General features: G+C 47.1%; 2 protein-coding genes and 1 pseudogene across 2 annotated transcripts; all 3 read left to right on the top strand.

Annotated features, from left to right (window-relative positions):
- The first annotated feature begins 1442 nt into the window (after window positions 1–1442).
- LOC138423838 (mast cell protease 1A-like) lies at window positions 1443–3937 on the top strand. Its single transcript, XM_069560219.1, has 6 exons — window positions 1443–1595; window positions 1723–1922; window positions 2127–2274; window positions 2735–2879; window positions 3090–3347; window positions 3666–3937. The coding sequence occupies exons 2-6, from the start codon at window positions 1862–1864 to the stop codon at window positions 3825–3827; spliced, it is 774 nt and encodes a 257-aa protein (XP_069416320.1). The 5' UTR covers window positions 1443–1595; window positions 1723–1861; the 3' UTR covers window positions 3828–3937.
- A 1026-nt stretch (window positions 3938–4963) lies between these two features.
- On the top strand, window positions 4964–18313 carry LOC138423835 (granzyme B-like). The gene is made up of 4 exons (XM_069560218.1): window positions 4964–5192; window positions 6893–7027; window positions 7227–7484; window positions 17844–18313. The coding sequence occupies exons 1-4, from the start codon at window positions 5139–5141 to the stop codon at window positions 17856–17858; spliced, it is 462 nt and encodes a 153-aa protein (XP_069416319.1). The 5' UTR covers window positions 4964–5138; the 3' UTR covers window positions 17859–18313.
- A 412-nt stretch (window positions 18314–18725) lies between these two features.
- Window positions 18726–20847, top strand: LOC138423837 (mast cell protease 1A-like; annotated as a pseudogene).
- The last annotated feature ends 288 nt before the right edge of the window (window positions 20848–21135 follow it).

The raw sequence follows: 21135 nt of genomic DNA, 5'->3' as shown, positions 1-21135 counted from the left end.
AACTGGTTAACCACTTGTAAAAGAATGAAACTAGATCACTTTCTAATACCGCACACAAAAATAAACTCAAAATGGATTAAAGATCTAAATGTAAGACCAGAAACTATAAAACTCCTAGAGGAGAACATAGGCAAAACACTCTCAGACATAAATCACAGCAGGATCCTCTATGATCCACCTCCCAGAATTCTGGAAAAAAAAGCAAAAATAAACAAATGGGATCTAATTAGAATTAAAAGCTTCTGCACAACAAAGGAAAATATAAGCAAGGTGAAAAGACAGCCTTCTGAATGGGAGAAAATAATAGCAAATGAAGCAACTGACAAACAACTAATCTCAAAAATATACAAGCAACTTATGCAGCTCAATTCCAGAAAAATAAACGACCCAATCAAAAAATGGGCCAAAGAACTAAATAGACATTTCTCCAAAGAAGACATACGGATGGCTAACAAACACATGAAAAGATGCACAACATCACTCATTATTAGAGAAATGCAAATCAAAACCACAATGAGGTACCACTTCACACCAGTCAGAATGGCTGCGATCCAAAAATCTGCAAGCAATAAATGCTGGAGAGGGTGTGGAGAAAAGGGAACCCTCCTACACTGTTGGTGGGAATGCAAACTAGTACAGCCACTATGGAGTACAGTGTGGAGATTCCTTAAAAAATTGCAAATAGAACTACCTTATGACCCAGCAATCCCACTTCTGGGCATACACACCGAGGAAACCAGAATTGAAAGAGACACATGTACCCCAATATTCATCGCAGCACTGTTTATAATAGCCAGGACATGGAAACAACCTAGATGTCCATCAGTAGATGAATGGATAAGAAAGCTGTGGTACATATACACAATGGAGTATTACTCAGCCGTTAAAAAGAATTCATTTGAATCAGTTCTGATGAGATGGATGAAACTGGAGCTGATTATACAGAGTGAAGTAAGCCAGAAAGAAAAACACCAATAAAGTATACTAACACATATATATGGAATTTAGAAAGATGGCAAAGACAACCCTGTATGCAAGACAGCAAAAAACACACAGATGTGTATAGCAGACTTTTGGACTCAGAGCGAGAGGGAGAGGGTGGGATGATTTGGGAGAATGGCATTCTAACATGTATACTATCATGTAAGAATCGAATCGCCAGTCTATGTCTGACGCAGGATACAGCATGCTTGGGGCTGGTGCATGGGGATGACCCAGAAAGATGTTATGGGAGGGAGATGGGAGGGGGGTTCATGTTGGGAATGCATGTAAGAATTAAAGATTTTAAAATTAAAAAAATAAAATAAAAAAATAAATAAACAACACTCACTTCTTTAATAACTGGAATAATCTCTCTTCAGCATCACTCTCACACACCATCCTATATATATCACACCATGGTTCTCACCAGCCTATTTGACCCTGAGGGTTTTGTCTCCTCCACCAGAAGTGAGAGATCTTATCTCCAAATTTCTCATACAAAGAGGCCTCAATACACAATCACCCTTGTGATCAAAAAGAACCACAGAAATGAAGACATTCTATGTCATGAATCATTCATCATGGAACCCAGAATGATGGGGCTCAAAGATCTGGTATTTGTTGATACAATGTCTCACTACTTCTACTTGTAGTGATTTCTTGTTTTCTGCTGAGTGATGGCACTAAGCCAAGAGCTTATGGGTGCTTCTGCAGTGATCACTAAGTACACTCTCCACTCAGACCCCAGGACCTGATCAGACAGAAGTGTGAGGCTTCAGAGAAATCTCCAGTGTTAAAAGCCACAACAAGGGAGGAGACACTGGTTAGAAGACCAGACGGAAGTAGCAGCTGCTCAGATCTGGGCAGCTTTCCTGCAGAGATGGTCCTGTTCCTGGTCCTGCTCCTGCTGGCCCTTCTTCTGTCCCCCACTGGGGAGGCAGGTGAGTAACGGTCCCACCCTCAGAGGCCCAGTCTCTCCCGACATACACAGACCTGCTCAGATGCTACACTCATACACAGCCTCGTTCTGGCCCATCTTCAGGAAATTTTCTAACTCAGGTCAAAGACAAGCAAATATGGACCCATCTCCCCTCTCTACCCTTGGCTGCATGAGCACAGTGGGTAGGCTGGTGTCTTTCTTTCAGCGAAGATTATCGGGGGTCATGAGGCCAAGCCTCACTCCAGTCCCTACATGGCGTATCTTCAAATACAGACTGAAGATAAAATTTTCATCTGTGGGGGTTTCCTCGTGCATGAGGACTTCGTCCTAACGGCAGCTCACTGCCAAGGAAGGTGAGGAGCAGTGCCCAGGTCCCCATCCCTCTGTTGACCCCTCTCAGGGAACAATCTTCTCAGGGGCTGCAGACCTAGGCCACCAGGTAAGATAAGAAGTTCTTTGGAGGACAGGTGAGCTTTGGCAAGAGAGAGACAGGTCAATGCCACTGATGCATGGAGAGAGGGTCTGATCTAACATAATATGGAAGGAAGCCAGTGTTGCACCCTGGAGCCCAGAGTGCACGTGTGAAAAATTCACTTTTTCCTAGACACAGTCAAACTTGTGCAGGATTGAACACCTTCCGTGGACTCCAGGAACTACTACCCTGCCCAGGCTGCATGGAAGCAGACAGCACAGAGATGCTCAGCTCCAAGGCCCATCCCCTAGAATTCTCCCCTCCCTAAGTCCCGCCCTGTCCCAAGCATTCCTTCAGGATCCTGGCCTGTGTCTCCTGTGACTCATTTTCCTTCTCTGCAGTCTGTGCAGCTCAATCAACATCACCCTAGGAGCACATAACATCATGGACCGAGAGAAGACCCAGCAGGTCATCCCAGTGAGAAGAGCCATCCCGCACCCACGCTATAATGATAAGACTTTGGCCAACGACATCATGTTACTACAGGTGGGACACGTGGCTGCACTGACTCCAGGACACTTCCTTCCTGGGGTTCTGCATCCCCCATGACCTCATTCCAGACCCTGCAGGTCTGGAGACTGCAGGACAGTCGTGGGGTTGCCATCTAACCCAGGGCTGTGAAGAAGGCAACCTCATGACTGTCCTGCAGTCTCTGTGGGCCATCAGTAGGTAAGAATGCCTTTCCTCTACTTTCAGCTGATGAGGAAGGCGAATGTGACCACCGCTGTGAGCCCCATCAGTCTGCCCAGGGACTGGGATACTGTGAATCCAGGGATGCTATGCAGCATGGCTGGCTGGGGTCATCTTGGCGTGAATATGCCCCGCCCAGATAAACTACAGGAGGTAGAGCTTGAGGTCCAAAGGGCCGAGGAATGCAGTTATCGTTACACATATTACAGCACCACCACCCAGATATGTGCAGGGGACCCAAGAGAGAGCAAGAGTTTCTTTAAGGTGAGCTCCCCAGTGTCATCCATGCAAAGCCTTGGTCTCTGGATCTGGAGCAGTGGGAGTGAGTTCTGTCCTGTGTCCCCAGCCTGTCCTCCGATCTGGTGTCTGTCTGAGGTCCCTGGGGGATGGATATTGCCTCAAAGTCACATATGGGCAGAGGTTTCCTGTGGGAGGAGGCGGATTGTCAGGGCCAGATTGAAACCTCAGGACCAAAGAGACCTTTTATCAGCCAGGGCCCCTAACAGGGACCACCCACCCCCGGGTGGCAGGGAGACTAGACCTGAAGAAGGTGAGCCCAGCCCTTGCTCTCTCTGCCCACAGGGTGACTCCGGGGGCCCGCTCGTATGTAATGGTGTGGCCCAGGGCATTGTGTCCTTTGGAAAAAAGGATGGTACGACTCCACATGTCTACACCAGAATCTCCAGCTTTCTGTCCTGGATCCAGACAACAATGACAGAGGAAAAATGGCAGGGATCAGACTGAGGTGCCCCTGGTATAGTCCCCTCCATCTTCCCTGGGATTGGAAGCCTTGGACAAAGCGGGTGGAGGAGGGCTGTCTGGAACTTAATAAACTTTCATCTCTTGAGCAGAAATCACTGATTCCTCCTTTATTCACATATTCGTTAGGTACCTGCTATGTCAGGGAAACATCTGTTCACTGCTGCACTGACAGCCAGCTCCCTCCAGTCACACGTCCCCAGTGCCAGCTCCCCCTCCAGGCTGCCCATGAGCTCCATCAGAGAAGGGAGACCCCTCTCAGGATTACACAACCCCCTTCTTGACAACCCTTGTGTCTTATCCATAGGCCTTCTTCCTTGTCCACACCTACTCCCCTCCCCACCATCCCAGTGCCCTGGGGGAAAATAAGGGAATCCAGATTTGGAAGGAGGGCCACATGAAGTTGAGGGTTGAGGCAGAGGGGCACTTGTCCACCCTAACAGAATTGGGGGAGGTTTACAAAGGTGTAGCTCACCCCATGCAGTGTTCCCTCCCTGCATCAGAGCAGGCAGAGCTCAGAAGCCTGAGAAAGTTTCAGGAGGCCTTCAGTATTCCTAGGCCCAGCTTGAGTGCCTGTCACAGCCCTGTCTTGGATTCCTGGGCCCAGGGCGCTGTGCAGCCTCTGGTGTCCTGAGGGCACATCCTCCTTCAGTGCCAAGGGACCAAGAGAGAGTTCTAAATTCTAAATCCTCCAAAAATGTGAGGCTGAAACCCTGTCAAGATAGGCAATGGGACTGCTGTTTTGGCGACGTGGGTGAGTCCAGGTCTCGCTGCTCCTTGAGCAAGTGCAGTCTCTGCCTCACCCTTGGCCCCGAGCAGAGCCCCGTGCCATGGTCCTCACGCACGTGTCCTCTGCCTGCAGATTCTAGGTCTCCTCCAGCCCCTGAGCTTCCCAAGTACAGGAGCCATGTCGCTGTATCCCTGACCCTCACCTACTGCATAATTCTTCATGCTTTCCCCAGAATCAAAGAAGACCCAAGAGGGGAGAAATGCAGACCCTCGTGACTGAGTCACTGAGGGCCTCTGGGGACACAGCTCCTCCTCTGGCTGCAACACAGCCTCCACTTCCTTGTTCTTCTTCTTGCTCTGTGACTCTGCAGTGGGAGTGCAAGTGTGGTGACAGTGTCGTTCTCACCTATCTCACAGCAGAGAACATGGGCACACATGGCATGCTCACACCCAGCTGGGGGAAGCACAGTTCTGGGGGGCACTGAGCCTCCCCTGCTTCCTTCCCCTGTGCTTTGTGTCTGAAGGAAGAAACCCCAGCAGCTCTGACCTGGGCAAATCTTCCGGAGGATGCAGCTACCCCTGCTCCTGATGGCCTTTCTTCTGCCTCCTGGGCTGGGACATGTGAGTGACCATCCCCATTCCCGACAGGGTACCCCATCTCACTAAACCTCCGCAGTCCTGACCCTTCTGTTCAGCTCCAAATTCTGAACCAGCTCCATTCCAACTGAGACTACAAGTTCAATGCTGCATAGACATTCAGCAAGGATGGATGGTAGGAAGCAAGCCTCCACTAAAAGCTTAGGTAGCTCTTAGCCTCTCTCTCAAAACCGGGAAAGTGGGCTGTGCATTTGGTGGAGGATGTGAAGCTATAACACACAAGTAAGAAACTTCCTCCCTCCAGCCAGGAAAGGAAACCTCAGACAAAGCATTCACAGCGCGGGAGGTGTCAGTGGACCCAGATTAAGAACCAGAGAAACTTGTCAGTTTCCCCGCCCTTCACTCCTGCCCAGGAGAGGAGCCCAGGGTGTGACTGGTCAGAAATGGCTAGATGGCAGCACCCAAAGCTCTCTGGGTGTCGTTACTCTTCCCCAGGCCCCAAGCCGTTCCTTTTCTGCCCCACTGTTTTGGGCAGTGTCCTCCCCTATCCCTGTGGTCTAAATCCCACCAGTACTATCCCCACCAAACCTCCGCCAAAAGCTAATTGGAGGCCATTCACGTATCAACAGATGTTTACTGAGATCCTGGGATGCATTATGCTCTAGTACATGAGGATTTTAGAAAATCCAACTCCATAAACTCATAGGTGGATTATTAGCAAATGGCACCATCAGGACATTAGCAGAGGCTCAGAGGGGTCCAGGAGATTCCATGAGAATGAGGGCTCATCAGGCGTCCCATCCATGATTTTCTGGGCTCCACCCTCTGGAAGGCAGTCTCTGGCCCCTCCATATGTGTGTGAATCAGGATGTGGAGAATAATACTGAGGTTTGGGGTTCAGAAAAGCTTATCCCACTGCAGTGAGAACCCGGAGGACTCTCCCCTAGTGTCTGTTGGGCACTGTCGACCCACCTTGACTGCAACCTTCCCAAATCTCCCTTCTAACCATAGCCTCCCCCATCTCCCTATCTTTCAGCCTTTTCTTTCAGAGGAGATCACTGGGGGCCATGAGGCCAAGCCCCACTCCCGCCCCTACATGGTTTTGGTTCAGTTTCTGGGTGAGATGAGTAGGAAGAGGTGTGGCTGTGTTCTCATACAAAAGGACTTTGTTCTGACGGCTGGTCACTGCAGAGGAAGGTGAGGGGCAGTAGCCAGCCTACCTTACCTGAGGTCTGGACAGGGACCCGTCCTCTCCCCAGGAGCTGAGCCCAGGGGTACCCCTCCTTCACCCCAGGATCCTAGAAATCAGGACCACAAGAGCTCATCAAACAAGCCATCTTACGAGCCGGACTAGGGTGATGAAAAGCTGAGAAACAGGACAAGTAAAGTTTTGAGGTCAGTGGGTCGGAGGTGAGAACGAGAGACAGGGTTGAGAAGGGTCGGTCCACAATGGCCAAATATAGCATCAGAGAAGGATGAGAGTGTGCAGTGAGAGCCAAAACCCAAACTCAGAGTCGCTTCACAATATTGCTGAGAAAGCTCTCGGGAGCCCTGCCCTCACGTCCCTGAGAAGCACAGGGCCATCACTCAGCCCAGGACCGGCTGTCACCTCAATTCCCCCTCAGCTGCTGACCTGGTCCTAGTGTCAGCTGCCTGTCACAGCTCCTGGGGTGCATCTCCAGTGACCCCATGATCCCCACACACATGCTCTGCTCTCCATGCAGCTCAATCATCATCACCCTGGGGGCCACAACATCAAACAGCAGCAGAGGACCCAGCAGGCCTTCGGGGTGAGGAGGGCCATCCGCCACCCAGACTATAATCCTGAGAACTTCTCCAACGACATCATGTTACTGCAGGCAAGGAAAACTCCCCACTGGCCCTGACCTCCTGGGATCAGATCATTGCCCTCCCAGGATCTCCTGCCCTTTCCTCCCTCCCATCCTGGCTGCCTGACCAGTCCCTGTGGCTCAGGAGAGAGGGGAGACACATCAACGTCACTTCCCTGTCCAGGCTTGGGGACCACTGGCTGAGCCAGACTCTTGCCTTTTCCCATAGCTGGAGAGAAAGGCCAAACAGACTGCAGCTATGAGGCAGCTCCGCCTGCCCAGGGCCATGGCCTGCACGAAGCCAGGACAGACGTGCAGTGGGGCCGGCTGGGGGAAGGACTCCATAGGCACCTGCCCTCACTCACTGCAGGAGGTAAAGCTGACCACGCAGGAGGATCAAATGTGTGAGTTCAACTTACACTACTATTACACCATCGCCACCCAGCTATGTACAGGGGACCCAAAGACAAAGAAAGCTTCCTTTAAGGTGAGAAGGACAGTCCACTTTGCTTGGATCTGGGGAGAAGTGTGTTTGCTGAAGATCTGGGTTCTGGGGACCGCCTCACCCTCTAGACACCAAGACACATCCTGGGGCTAGTGTGTGAGTATGCTAGTGTGTGAGATGAGTGCAATTGTGTGGTAGTTGCAACATTCTTTGGCCTTGCCTTTCTTTGGGATTGGAATGAAAACTGATCTTTTCCAGTCCTGTGGCCACTGGTGAGTTTTCCAAATTTGCTGACATATGAGTGCAGCACTTTCACAGCATCATCTTTTAGGATTTGAAAGAGCTCAACTGGAATTCTATCACCTCCACTAGCTTTGTTCATTGTGATGCGTCCCACTTAAGAATGGGAAAACTTAGCAATGGAAACAGTGACAGACTTTTTTGGGGGGAGGTTCCAAAATCACTGCAGATGGTGATTGTAGCCATGAAATTAAAAGACGCTTGCTCCTTGGAAGAAAAGTTATGACCAACTTAGACAGCTTATTAAAAAAACAGAGACATTACTTTGCCAACAAAGGTCTCACTAGTCAAAGCTATGGTTTTTCCAGTAGTCATGTATGGATGTGAGAGTTGGACTATAAAGAAAGCTGAGTGCCAAAGAACTGATGCTTTTGAACTGTGGTGTTGGAGAAGACTCAGGAGAGTTCCTTGGACTGAAAGGAGATACAAGCAGTCCATCCGAAAGGAAATCAGTCCTGAATATTCATTGGAAGGACTGATGTTGAAGCTGAAACTCCGATACTTTGGCCACCTGATGTGAAGAATTGACTCATTGGAAAAGCCCTTGATGCTGGGAAAGATTGAAGGCAGGAGGGGAAGGGGTCAACAGAGGATGAGATGGTTGGATGGTATCACCAACTCAATATACATAAGTTTGAGTAAACTCCAGGAGTTGGTGATGGACAGGAACTGACGTGCTGCAGTCCATGGGGTTGCAAAGAGTTGGACACGACTGAGCAACTGAACTGAATTGAACTGAAGGCCCACTTGTCTTTGTACTCCAAGATGTCTGTCTCTAGATGAGTGATCAAACCATCATGGTTTTCTGGGTCATTAAGGTCTTTGTTGTTATGTTCTTCTGTGTATTCCTGCCACTTCTTAATATCTTCTGCTTCTGTTAGGCCCTTTCTGTTCTTTATTGTTCCCATCTTTGCATGAAATGTTCCCTTGGTATCTCTAATTTTCTTGAAGAGATCTGTAGTCTTCCCATTCTATTGTTTTCCTCTATTTCTTTGCATTGATCACTTTGGAAGGCTTTCTCTCTCCTTGCTATTCTTTGGAACTCTGCATTCACATGGATGTATCTTTCCTTTTCTCCTTTGCCTTTTGCTTCTCTTCTTACCTCAGCTGTTTGTAAGGCCTCTTCAGACAACCATTTTGCCTTTTTGTCTTTCTTCTTCTTGGAATTGGTTTTGATCACCACTTCCTATACAATGTTATGAACCTCCATCCATAATTCTTTAGGCATTCTATCTATCAAGTCTAATCCCTTGAGTCTACTTGCCATTTCCACTGTAAAATCTTAAGAGATTTGATGTAGGTCATACCTGAATGACCTACATGTTTTCCCTACTTTCTTCAACTTAAGCCTGAATTTTGCAATACGGAGTTCATGATTTGAGCCACAGTCAGCTCCTGGTCTTGTTTTTGCTGACTGTACAGAGCTTCTCCATTTTCAGCTATAAAGAATATAATCAATCTGATTTCAGCATTGACCATAGAGTGATATCCAGGGCGTGTAGAGTCATCTCTTATGTTGTTGGAAGAGGATGCTTGCTAGGACCACTGCGTTCTCTTGACAAAATTCTGTTAGCTTTTGCCTTGTTTCATTTTGTACTCCAAGGTCAAACTTACTTGTTACTCCAAGTATCTCTTGACTTTCTGCTTTTGCGTTCCTGTCCCCATGATAAAAAGACATCTTTATTAGTGTATAGGAATGCAAGGTTGAGATTGAGGGTTGAGGCAGGGGGGCACTTGTCCACCCTAACAGAAATGAGGGAGGTTTACAAAGGTGTAGCTCACCCCATGCAGTGTTCCCTCCCTGCATCAGAGTATGCAGAGCTCAGAAGCCTGAGAAAGTTTCAGGAGGCCTTCAGTATTCCTAAGCCTAGCTTGAGTGCCTGTCACACTGGGCCCAGGGCCCTGTGCAGCCTCTGGTTTCCTGAGGGCATATCCTCCTTCAGCCCCAAGAGACCTAGAGGGAGCTCTTCCAGCTTGGGCTGAGATAGCTGCTCCCACCTCCATTGCTTGCACATCTGTGTGTGTGTGTGTGTGTGTGTGTGTGTGTGAGAGAGTGTGTAAATATATTTTTCTCCAAAGGAAAGTCGCTGTAAAGTAATTATTGGTTTCACTGAATCCTAAAGTTTCGAAGGTATCTATAGCCATAGGTTATTGGGTATATTTTTCCTTATTTTTCATTGATCTTGAGGTTTTCCTATAGGTACATATTGAGAAAACCAACTTCACTTTTAAAACAAGTGCCTTAGAGAGCACTGAGAGGAAGTGGTTTGCTGAACATTAGAATGGAGAGTGAGCGCCAATCGTCACAAAATGTCTTTTGGGTAGAAAGTAACACATATTCATCAAAACATATTCCTCATAAATGGAACATATTCATCACAGAAAGACAACTAAAACAGAACATATATATCTTAGAAAATAAAAAATACCGAAAATTTCATAATCGTGAATCACCATCATTAATGCTTAAGCATATTTCCTTCCACTACTTTTCTATTTATTCATAAGATGCTCTTGCTTCAACTCCCTGGGATTGGGCTGTTTAGAGCTCCTCATGCCATCCTTTCCATTCCTCTTTCTTCTGTCCTCATAGTGGTGAGAGTGTTGGGGTCATCTGCACATGTTCAGGATGGCCTGGCCCAGAGACATCAGATATATGGCTCTCTGGACTCTAGACAGAGAATACTTAGTGGGGAGTAAGTATTAGATGACCGGTATCTGTTTCCCCTTCACCACTCACCAGTCACCAGCATTTCAGGAAAGGAAGCCCCTCTGACTCACAAACACCCTGATTCGAGTAGGACAGCCCCCTAGGTGAGCTTGAGGGGTGCTGGATACCTCAGCACAACCCAATCATGTCGTCATTGCTGAAGGACCCAGTGATGGTTTGTTCTGTTTCAATGAATATCAAGTCCAGGACTTTCACTCTAAACTGTAGGATAAGAAAAAATCCCTTTGTTGCAGAATAGTTACATTTAAAGAGGTAATTCTAAACTTGCCAAAAATGTGAGGCTGGAACCTTGGCAAGACAGGAAATGGGGTTGCTGTTTGGGCCACGTGGGTGAGTCCAGGTCTCGCTGCTCCTCAAGCAAGTGCAGTCTCTCCCTCACCCTTGGCCCCAAGGTGAGCCCCACGCAGTGGTCCTCATGCACATGTCCTCTGCCCGCAGATTCTAGGTCTCCTCCAGCCCCTGGCCCTCTCAAGCACAGGGGCCATGTCACTGTATCCCTGACCCTCACCTACCATATAATTCTTCATGCTTTCCCCAGAATCAAAGAAGACCCAAGAGGGGAGAAATGCAGACCCTCATGATTCAGTCACTGAGGGCCTCTGGGGACACAGCTCCTCCCCTGGCTGCAACACAGCCTCCACTTCCTTGTTCTTCTTCTTGCTTTGTGACTCTGCAGTGGGAGTGCAAGTGTGGTGACAGTGTCGTTCTCACCTATCCCACAGCAGAGAACATGGGCACACGTGGCATGCTCACACCTGCCTGCGGGGAGCACAGCTCTGGGAGGTCGGTGGGGGGCACTGAGCCTCCCCTGCTTCCTTCCCCTGTGCTTTGTGTCTGGAAGGAAGAAACCCCAGCAGCCCTGACTGGGCAGACCTTCTGGAAGATGCAGCCACTCCTGCCACTGATGGCTTTTCTTCTGCCTCCCAGGTGGGGTATGTGAGTGACGGTCCCCATTCCTGAGGGTGGAACTCATCTCACTAAACCTCCCACAGTCCTGACCCTTCTTCTCATCTCCAATTTCTGAACCAGCTCCCTCCCCAAGCAAGATTACAAGTCTGATGCTGCATAGACACTCAGCAAGGAGGGGTGGCAGGCAGGCAGGCAGGTTTTCACTAAGAGCTTTCATGGATCGCAGTCATTCTCACCACCAGGAAAGTGGGTTGTGCATTTGTTGGAGGATGTGAGGCTACAAAGCACAAGTAAGTAAAATTCCTCTCTTCAGCCAGGAAAGGACAACTCAGATAAACCACCCACAGTATGGGAGTTGTCATTGGACCCAGATTAAGAACACATGAAATTTCTCATCATCTGCCACCCCTCACTCCTGCTCAGGAGAGGAGCCCAGGGTGTGTGCTTCCTCCAGCCCAGTACATCATTTCTCATCATGTTCTCAGCATATAAGTGAAATAAGCAGGGTGACAATATGCAGCCTTAACGTGCTCCTTTTCCTATTTGGAACCAGTCTGTTGTTCTATGACCAGTTCTAACTGTTGCTTCCTGACCTGCATATAAGGTTTCTCAAGAGGCAGGTCAGGTGGTCTGGTATTCCCATCTCTTGAAGAATTTTCAGTTTGTTGTGATCCACACAGTCAAAGACTTTGGCATAGTCAATAAAGCAGAAATAGATGTTTTTTCTGGAACTCTCTTGCTTTTTCCATGATCCGGTGGATGATGGCAATTTGATCTCTGGTTCCTCTGCCTTTTCTAAAACCAGCTTGAACATCTGGAATTTCATGGGTCACATATTGCTGAAGCCTGGCTTGGAGAATTTTGAGCATTACTTTACTAGCATGTGAGATGAGTGCAATTGTGCGGTAGTTTGAGCATTCTTTGGCATTGCCTTTCTTTGGGATTGGAATGAAAACTGACCTTTTCCAGTGCTGTGGGCACTGCTGAGTTTTCCAAATTTGCTGGCATATTGAGTGCAGCTGTCGGGAGCCACGTTAGGCATTACTGACAAAATGGGGGCACGGCCCCCAACCCCCTCTCCTTTTCCCGCAGGCACGGACCCGGGATGAAGGAGTTAGGCCTTGTGATTCTGACTTGTTCTTTCTTCAGTTGAGTTGGCTGGAAAAAATGTTAAGGTGCTTATTGTTCTTGAGAGAAGCAAGAGGAAGCACAGAGCCTTCTGCAGCTGTGCCCAGAAAATAATCTATACAGTAACCATTGACATTTGTTCAAGGATCTTTACAGGATGTTACAAGATGAGCATGTAGGCCGCCGCTTGAGGCCATGGGAAGGATTGTTATCTGAGACCTGTTTGTGAGGCAATGTTTGTGGCAAAGGAAGTTTGCTGAGTTTAAGGTTTAGGAATAGATAAGAATAGCTAGAAGCCTTTTTAGGAGATAGTGAGCTTAGAATATTAGGGCAAAGCAGGATTTAGAAGATATGAAATAAACTGAGGAACGTGACATAAGCATGAATTACAATGTAATCACAAGTAAACAGGACTCCAAGAGAATCGCTGGAGCAGGAACTCTGTTTGAAGGGCAAAAATAAGATAATAAATCTGGGTCGGGGGAACTGAAAAGGTCAAACCTCTGACCTAATGCTTTTGTCAAAGTATAAAAGAAGACCTGATGCTTAAAATAAACATGTAGTCCTGTACCTCCAGTCAGAGGCTACATCATTCCCCGCCGACACCGTTCACCCTTCAGGCTGATTCCCTGGCTGCTGGAGCTGGACTCCGGCATGCAGCACTTTCACAGCGTCATCTTTCAGGATTTGAAATAGCTCAACCGGAATTCCATCACCTCCACTAGCCTTGTTCGTAGTGATGCTTCCTAAGGCCCACTTGACTTCACATTCCAGGATGTCTGGCTCTAGGTGAGGCATCACACCATGGGGATTATCTGGCTCGTGAAGATATTTTTTCGTACAGTTCTTCTGTGTATTCTTGCTACCTGTTCTTAATTTCTTCTGCTTCTGTTAGGTCCCTACCATTTCTGTCCTTTATTGAGCACATCATTGCATGAAATGTTCCCTTGGTAGCTCTAATTTTCTTGAAGAGATCTCTAGTCTTTCCCATTCTATTGTTTTCCTCTATTTCTTTGCATTGATCACTGAAGAAGGATTTCTTATCTCTCCTTGCTATTCTTTGGAAAGATTTTCAACATCACTAATTATGAGGTATTAGGTTGGTGAAAAAATAATTGCAACTTCAAACTGAATTTTAAATCATTATAACTAGGCTCAAACACATCTTAATTAATCAAAATAGGAACCATTACTATCAACACATTTTTGCACACAAGACATAAGTTTATTTATTTCTGTAAAGTAAAAATCCATGATTCTGGATTTGACCAACTCTCAGAAAGTATTTTCTACCTCCTGCTGGTTGTGGAAGTGCTTTCCCTGAAAAAAGTTGTCGAGATGCTTGAAGAAATGGTAGTCAGTTAGCAAGAGGTCAGGTGAAAATACTGGATGAGGCCAAATTTTGTAGCCCTAGTCATACAACTTTTGAAGAGTTGGTTGTACGATGTGTGATCAGGCATTGTCGTAGAGACGAACTGAGCACATTCTGTTGACCACTGCTGGCTGTAGGCATCAGTTTTTGGTGCAGCTCATCTCTTTGCTGAGCATACTTCTCAGATATAACGGTTTCACTTGGATTCAGAAAGCTATAGTGGGTTAGATGGGCAGCAGGCTACCAAGCAGTGACTTTGACCCCTCTTTTGGTGCACGTTTGGCTTTGGGACGTGCTCTAGAGCTTCTTCTCAGCTCCACCACTGAGCTGGTGGTCGCCAGTGTCATATAAAACCCACGTTTCATCCCATGTCACAATCCTATCTAGAAATGGTTCATTGTTGTTGTGTAAGATAAGAGCAGATGACACTTCAAAATGATGATTTTTTTGATTTGCGATCAGCTCATGAGGCACCCACTCATCGAGCTTCTTTACCTTTCTGATTTGCTACAAATGCTGAACAACCAAAGAATGGTTGACATTGAGTTCTTCAGCAGCTTCTCGTGCAGTTGTAAGAGGATCAGCTTTGATGATGCTCTCACTTGGTACTTGTCAACTTCCAATGGCCATCCACTGCGTCCCTCATCTTCAAGGCTCTCATCTCCTTTGCAAAGCTTCTTGAGCCACTACTGCACTGTACGTTCATTAGCAGTCCTGGGCCAAATGCGTGGTTCATATTGCAAGTTGTCTTTGCTGCTTTACAATCCATTTTGAACTGGAATAAGAAAACCGATCAAGGTGCTTTTTGTGTAACATCATTTTTCTAGTCTGAAATAAAAATAAATAAATAGCAAGTAACAAGTCATTAGCAAAAAAACATAAAGCAAGAAATGTGCATTAAAATGACATATGACATGACCATATTTAAGAATGTATTCCAATATCAAACAGCAAAATGCAAAAACTGCGATTCCTTTTGCACCAACCTAATACATGCACATCAAAATCACAATATTACCACACACATCTTAGAATAACTACTGTCAAAAAGACAACAAATGATAAATGTTAACAGGATGCGTTGAAAAGACAAAACCAGTATACTGTCGTTAGGAATATAAATTAGTCCAGCCTCCAAAGAAAACAGTACCAAAGTTTCTCAAGTACTTAAAAATAGAATTACCATAGGATTCAGCAATTCCACACCTGGGTATATATCCAAAGTAAAGAAAAGCACTAATTCAATAAGTCATTAATAAATGCACCCCAATGTTCAAAGAAGCATTATTTACAAAAGCCAAGCTATGAAATCAAGCTCAGCATCCATTAACAGAGGAATGGGTGGAGAAGGGGTGGCGTATATATACACACAACAGTGTATACTCAGCCATGAAACAGTGAAATTTCTCCATTTGCAGCAACATGCATGGACCTGGAAAGTATTAAGTTTAGTGAACTCAGACAGAGAAGGAAAACTACTACACATTTTCACTCATATGTGGAATCTAAACTATAAAACAGTTGAACCAATTTAACAAAACAGAAACAGACTCATAGACACAGAGAACAAATTAGTGGTTACCAGAGGGGAGTGGGTGGTGACAGAGACAAGATAGTCGAAGGGGATTAAGAGGTACAAACCAGTAGGTATCAAATAACTAAGATGCATGGATATAATGGACAGCACTGGGAATGTAGTCAATACTATATAATAACTTTATGTGGACTATAAACTATAAAAATATGGGATACTACCTTGTACACCAGAAACTAATACTGTGAGTTACTTTAATTTTTAAAAAGTGACTAAATGGAAAAGAAATCAGTTTCTTACATCGATTATTGACTATTTAAGGCAAAATAGTATTTAAGGCATATAGTGGAGAAATGTATGACAAAGATAACTCAAAGGGTGAGAAGGAAGACAAGTGAAATATACCATTACGAGGTTCTCATATGAGTGAAAATGAAAGTGAAAGTATTAGTTGCTCAGCCCTGTCTGATTCTTTGCAGCTTCATAGACTGTAGCTGCCAGGCTCCTCCATCCATGGGATTTCCCAGGCAAGAATACTGGAGTGGGTAGCCGTTCCCTTCTCCAGGGGATCTTCCCAAGCCAGGGGTCAAACCCAGATCTCCGGCATTACAGGCAGATTTTTTACCATCTGACCCACAGGGGAAGCTGAAGGCATATCCTTCAGTGTAACAACTAAAATAATATATAGATGTTTAGCAGAGAGCCAATAAAGAAGCCAAAATGAGACATAACAAAATAGAGCAGAAAAGCAGGGCAAAAGAATAGAGAATAAATCACACTGAGTTCCAGAAAGACCTTTCATAGCTTTTAGTCTGATAGGCTAACCTTCTCCCTTATTATACATTTTTCATTTGGACAAAATTTCCCTAGTGATTCTTTCATGTTTATTTTCCACATAAATGTTAGAGATTGTCTAGAACTTGTGGAACACTAGGAGAAAAAATTCAATAGGTTTCTTTTTAAAATCCCATTATATACATTATTTGTATAACCATGTTCATATATTAACTTGGGAGAATCAGTACATTTTGGTGTAGATCTATTGTATTCGACTTCCCTGGTGGCTCACATGGTAAAGCGTCTGCCTACAATGCGGGAGACCCGGGTTCGATCCCTGGGTTGGGAAGACCCTCTGGAGGAGGAAATGGCAACCCACTCCAGTATTCTTGCCTGGAGAATCCCATGAACGGAGGAGCCCGGTAGGCTACAGTCCACGGGGCGGCAAAGAGTCGGACACGACTGAGCGACTTCACTTGCACTTTCACTCTTTGTATTCGAAAAGTAAGAATATCTTGCTGTTTCTAAAGACTTTGCTTGCGTTTTTCAGAAGCAGGTTAACATTTTGCATGAATAGGTTTTTCACAATTCTGCTTAAGTTTTTCCTCAGCCTCATACCTATATTTGGTACTACTGTAACAGATTTTCTTACAAATTATGTCTGAAAACAGGTTATTATTCTATATGTGAAAGGTACAGATTTCCTTTTAAATTGGAAACAATCTCAAGCTCATAGGCATGTTGCAATCACGATGCAAAAAGTTTTCCTCTCCAGAACCGTTTGCTAGTATCAGTTACTGAAACGGCATTCTATTGCTTCTCAAATACTATAGAATGTAATTCCTATAAACAAGGACATACGTAGCCACCATCCAACCTTCAGACCCAGGAAGTTAACACTGATGCCACAATCATCATCTAATCCTCAATGAAAAACCTAGCTCAGTAGCCTTAATAAGTTGACTTATCTGATCAGCATCTGCAGAGATGTATATAACCCATCTCTCACCCATCATCCCCAAGGGCATCCCCTGATTCCCATGCCCCAGAATCTGGTGATGCACATTAGGGAGCCCCCTACCACCAATGCCCACCTCACCCTATTTGTCCTGCTCTGATAAATCCCACCTGGTTGCCCCCACCCCCGAGAAGGCCCCTAAACACCCTTGCTCAGAAACCACCCATCCCTTGTGTGAACACCCTCCTTATCCCACATGGGCATTGAATCTCCACTTCACGTGTATTGTTACCTGATCCAGGATGCCCAATGCAGGGTGCAGGGTGAGAAGTGTGTCCACACAGGAGAGAGGCCAGGCGTGAATACATGCTCACCCCACGTGGGCTTGGCTTGGACACCACGCCCTGGTTAACTGTGGCTCCCCTGCCAGAATCCGTATTGACAGTGGGCTTTGTTTCTTAATCAAAGCTTTCATTGCTTTAGAAGAGACTTAAGATCAAGGTGTTTAGGCCCCATGATGTTTTCAGTTCCATGACTCTCTCCACCTTTTCCATTATTGGGACATGACCAGGATAATTTGGTTAGCAAATTGTACTGGGACATCAGAGTGCCATTCTCTGGGTAGTGGTAGGGGAATTCTGCTTAGCCTCCCTGGCACCATTCTCACTTCACGGGGAACTCCCATCCCACAGGCTCTTCTTCCTTGACTGCAGCACTCCTGCTGGGAGATGAAATCTCAGGCCCTTCCTGTTTAATCTGCTGGGAGCTCTTGATTGCCTCAAACAGAGGGACACGGTAGAATCGATGCCATAGGACATCAAAAGTGAGGTAACCAGAAGAGCCCAGCTTGTGCCTGGCTTGTTTCTTAGCAGATGCTTATTCGGGAGAAAGCCAACAACATGTCATGTGCGAGGGAGACTGACAATCCCAGAGACAGAGGTGACTGGAGGTGCCTGATGGAGAGAAACCAACATGCCCAGTGAACAGCCAGCACCATCCACTGGGCATGAGTGAGCGAGACATCAGTAATTCAGCATCCAGGCTTCAAACCTCCCTGATACCAGGAGGAGCAGAGGAGTGCTATCCGCACTGTATCCTGACCAAAATGCAGATTCATGGGTAAAACAATGCTGCTGTTTTGGAAAAAAAAAAAAAACAAAAACCACTCACTTATTTTTCACACCATGGTTCTCACCATGCTGTTTGACCCTGTGGGTTTTGTCTCCTCCACCAGAAGTGAGAGATCTTACCTCCTAATTTCTCATACAAAGAGGCCTCAATACACAATCACCCTGGTGATCAAAGAGAACCACGGAAATGAAGACATTCTAAGTCATGAATCTCTCATCATGGGACCCAGAATGATGGGGCTCAAAGATCTGGTATTTGTTGATGCAACGTCTCACTACTTCTACTTGTAGTGATTTTCTTGCTTTCTGCTGAGTGATGGCACTAAGCCAAGAGCTTATGGGTGCTTCTGCAGTGATCACTAAGTACACTCTCCACTCAGACCCCAGGACCTGATCAGACAGAAGTGTGAGGCTTTAGAGAAATCTCCAGTGTTAAAAGCCACAAAAAGGGAGGAGACACTGGTTAAAAGACGGAAGTAGCAGCTGCTCAGATCTGGGCAGCTTTCCTGCAGAGATGGTCCTGTTCCTGGTCCTGCTCCTGCTGGCCCTTCTTCTGTCCCCCACTGGGGAGGCAGGTGAGTAACGGTCCCACCCTCAGAGGCCCAGTCCCTCCCCCCACATACACAGACCTGCTCAGATGCTACACTCATACACAGCCTCGTTCTGGCCCATCTTCAGGAACCTTTCTAACTCAGGTCAAAGACAAGCAAGCAAATATGGACCCATCTCCCCTCTCTACCCTTGGCTGCATGAGCACAGTGGGTAGGCTGGTGTCTTTCTTTCAGCGAAGATTATCGGGGGTCATGAGGCCAAGCCTCACTCCAGATACTATATGGCGTATCTTCAAATACAGACTGCAGATAAAACTTTGATCTCTGGGGATTTCCTCATGTGTGAGGACTTTGTACTAACCGCAGCTTGCTGCCAGGGAAGGTGAGGAAGCAGTGCCCAGGTCCCCATCCCTCTGTTGACCCCTCCCAGGGAACAATCTTCTCAGGGGCTGCAGACCTAGGCCACCAGGTAAGGTAAGAAGTTCTTCGGAGGACAGGTGAGCTTTGGCCAGAGAGGGACAGGTCAATGCCACTGATGCATGGGGAGAGGGTCTGATCTAACATAATACGGAAGGAAGCCAGTGTTGCACCCTGGAGCCCAGAGTGCATGTGTGAAAAATTCACATTTTCCTAGACACAGTCAAACTTGTGCAGGATTGAACACCTTCCGTGGACTCCAGGAACTACTACCCTGCCCAGGCTGCATGGAAGCAGACAGCACAGCGATGCTCAGCTCCAAGGCCCATCTCCTAGAATTCTCCCCTCCCTAAGTCCCGCCCTGTCCCAAGCATTCCTTCAGGATCCTGGCCTGTGTCTCCTGTGACTCCCTTTCCCTCTCTGCAGTCTTTGCAGGTCAATAAACGTCACCCTAGGGGCACATAACATCATGGACCGAGAGAGAACCAGCAGGTCATCCAAGTGAGAAGAGCCATCCCCCACCCTGAGTATAATGATGAGACTGGGGCCAATGACATCATGTTACTGCAGGTGGGACACGTGGCTGCACCGATTCCGGGACACTTCCTTCCGGGGTTTCTGCATCCCCCATGACCTCATTCCAGACCCTGCAGGTCTGGAGACTTCAGGACAGTCGTGGGGTTGCCTTCTGTCCCAGGGTTGTGAAGAAGGCAATCCCTCGACTGTCCTGCAGTCTCTGTGGGCCATCAGTAGGTAACAATGCCTTTCTTCTGCTTTCAGCTGATGAGGAAGGCGAATATGACCACTGCTGTGAGCCCCATCACTCTGCCCAGGGACTACGATACATTCAATCCAGGGATGCTATGCAGTGTGGCTGGCTGGGGATGTCTTGGTGTGGATATGCCCCGCCCAAATAAACTACAAGAGGTAGAGCTTGAAGTCCAAAGGGCAGAGAAATGAACCTCTCGCCACCCATATTACAGCACCACCACCCAGATATGTGCAGGGGACCTGAGAGAGAGCAAGATTTCCTTTAAGGTGAGCTCCCCAGTGTCATCCATGCAAAGCCTTGGTCTCTGGATTGTGGCAACGGGAGCAAGCTCTTTCCTGTGTCCCCAGCCTGTCCTCCGATCTGGTGTCTGTCTGAGGTCCCTGGGGGATGGATATTGCCTCAAAGTCACATATGGGCAGAGGTTTCCTGTGGGAGGAGGCGGATTGTCAGGGCCAGATTGAAACCTCAGGACCAAAGAGACCCTTTTATCAGCCAGGGCATCTAACAGGGACCACCCACCCCCGGGTGGCAGGGAGACTAGACCTGAAGAAGGTGAGCTCAGCCCTTGCTCTCTCTGCCCACAGGGTGACTCCGGGGGCCCGCTCGTGTGTAATGGTGTGGCCCAGGGCGTTGTGTCCTTTGGAAAAAAGGATGGTACGACTCCACATGTCTACACCAGAATCTCCAGCTTTCTGTCCTGGATCCAGACAACAATGACAGAGGACAAATGGCAGGAATCAGACTGAGGTGCCCCAGGATGGACCCCTCCATCTTCCCTGGGATTGGAAGCCGTGGTCAAAGTGGGTGGAGGAGGGCTGTCTGGAACTTAATAAACTTTCATCTCTTGAGCAGAAATCACTGATTCCTCCTTTATTCACATATTCGTTAGGTACCTGCTATGTCAGGGAAACATCTGTTCACTGCTGCACTGACAGCCAGCTCCCTCCAGTCACACGTCCCCAGTGCCAGCTCCCCCTCCAGGCTGCCCATGAGCTCCATCAGAGAAGGGAGACCCCTCTCAGGATTACACAACCCCCTTCTTGACAACCCTTGTGTCTTATCCATAGGCCTTCTTCCTCATCCACACCTACTCCCCTCCCCACCATCCCAGTGC

Source organism: Ovis canadensis, chromosome 18, assembly GCF_042477335.2.
Source record: "Ovis canadensis isolate MfBH-ARS-UI-01 breed Bighorn chromosome 18, ARS-UI_OviCan_v2, whole genome shotgun sequence".
Lineage (NCBI taxonomy): Eukaryota > Metazoa > Chordata > Mammalia > Artiodactyla > Bovidae > Ovis > Ovis canadensis.
Note: the sequence above shows the minus strand (reverse complement) of the source record. Positions and strands in the feature narration are given on the sequence as shown.

What these genes read in the sequence shown, in the direction of transcription:
- LOC138423838 (XM_069560219.1), top strand. Translation starts at nt 1,862, where the DNA reads ATGGTCCTGTTCCTGGTCCTGCTCCTGCTGGCCCTTCTTCTGTCCCCC. An exon ending in ACGACATCATGTTACTACAG is followed by an intron (nt 2,880 to 3,089) that starts GTGGGACACGTG and finishes CTCTACTTTCAG; the next exon opens with CTGATGAGGAAGGCGAATGT. An exon ending in AGAGCAAGAGTTTCTTTAAG is followed by an intron (nt 3,348 to 3,665) that starts GTGAGCTCCCCA and finishes CTCTGCCCACAG; the next exon opens with GGTGACTCCGGGGGCCCGCT.
- LOC138423835 (XM_069560218.1), top strand. Translation starts at nt 5,139, where the DNA reads ATGCAGCTACCCCTGCTCCTGATGGCCTTTCTTCTGCCTCCTGGGCTG. An exon ending in TGCCTCCTGGGCTGGGACAT is followed by an intron (nt 5,193 to 6,892) that starts GTGAGTGACCAT and finishes CTCTCCATGCAG; the next exon opens with CTCAATCATCATCACCCTGG. An exon ending in ACGACATCATGTTACTGCAG is followed by an intron (nt 7,028 to 7,226) that starts GCAAGGAAAACT and finishes CTTTTCCCATAG; the next exon opens with CTGGAGAGAAAGGCCAAACA.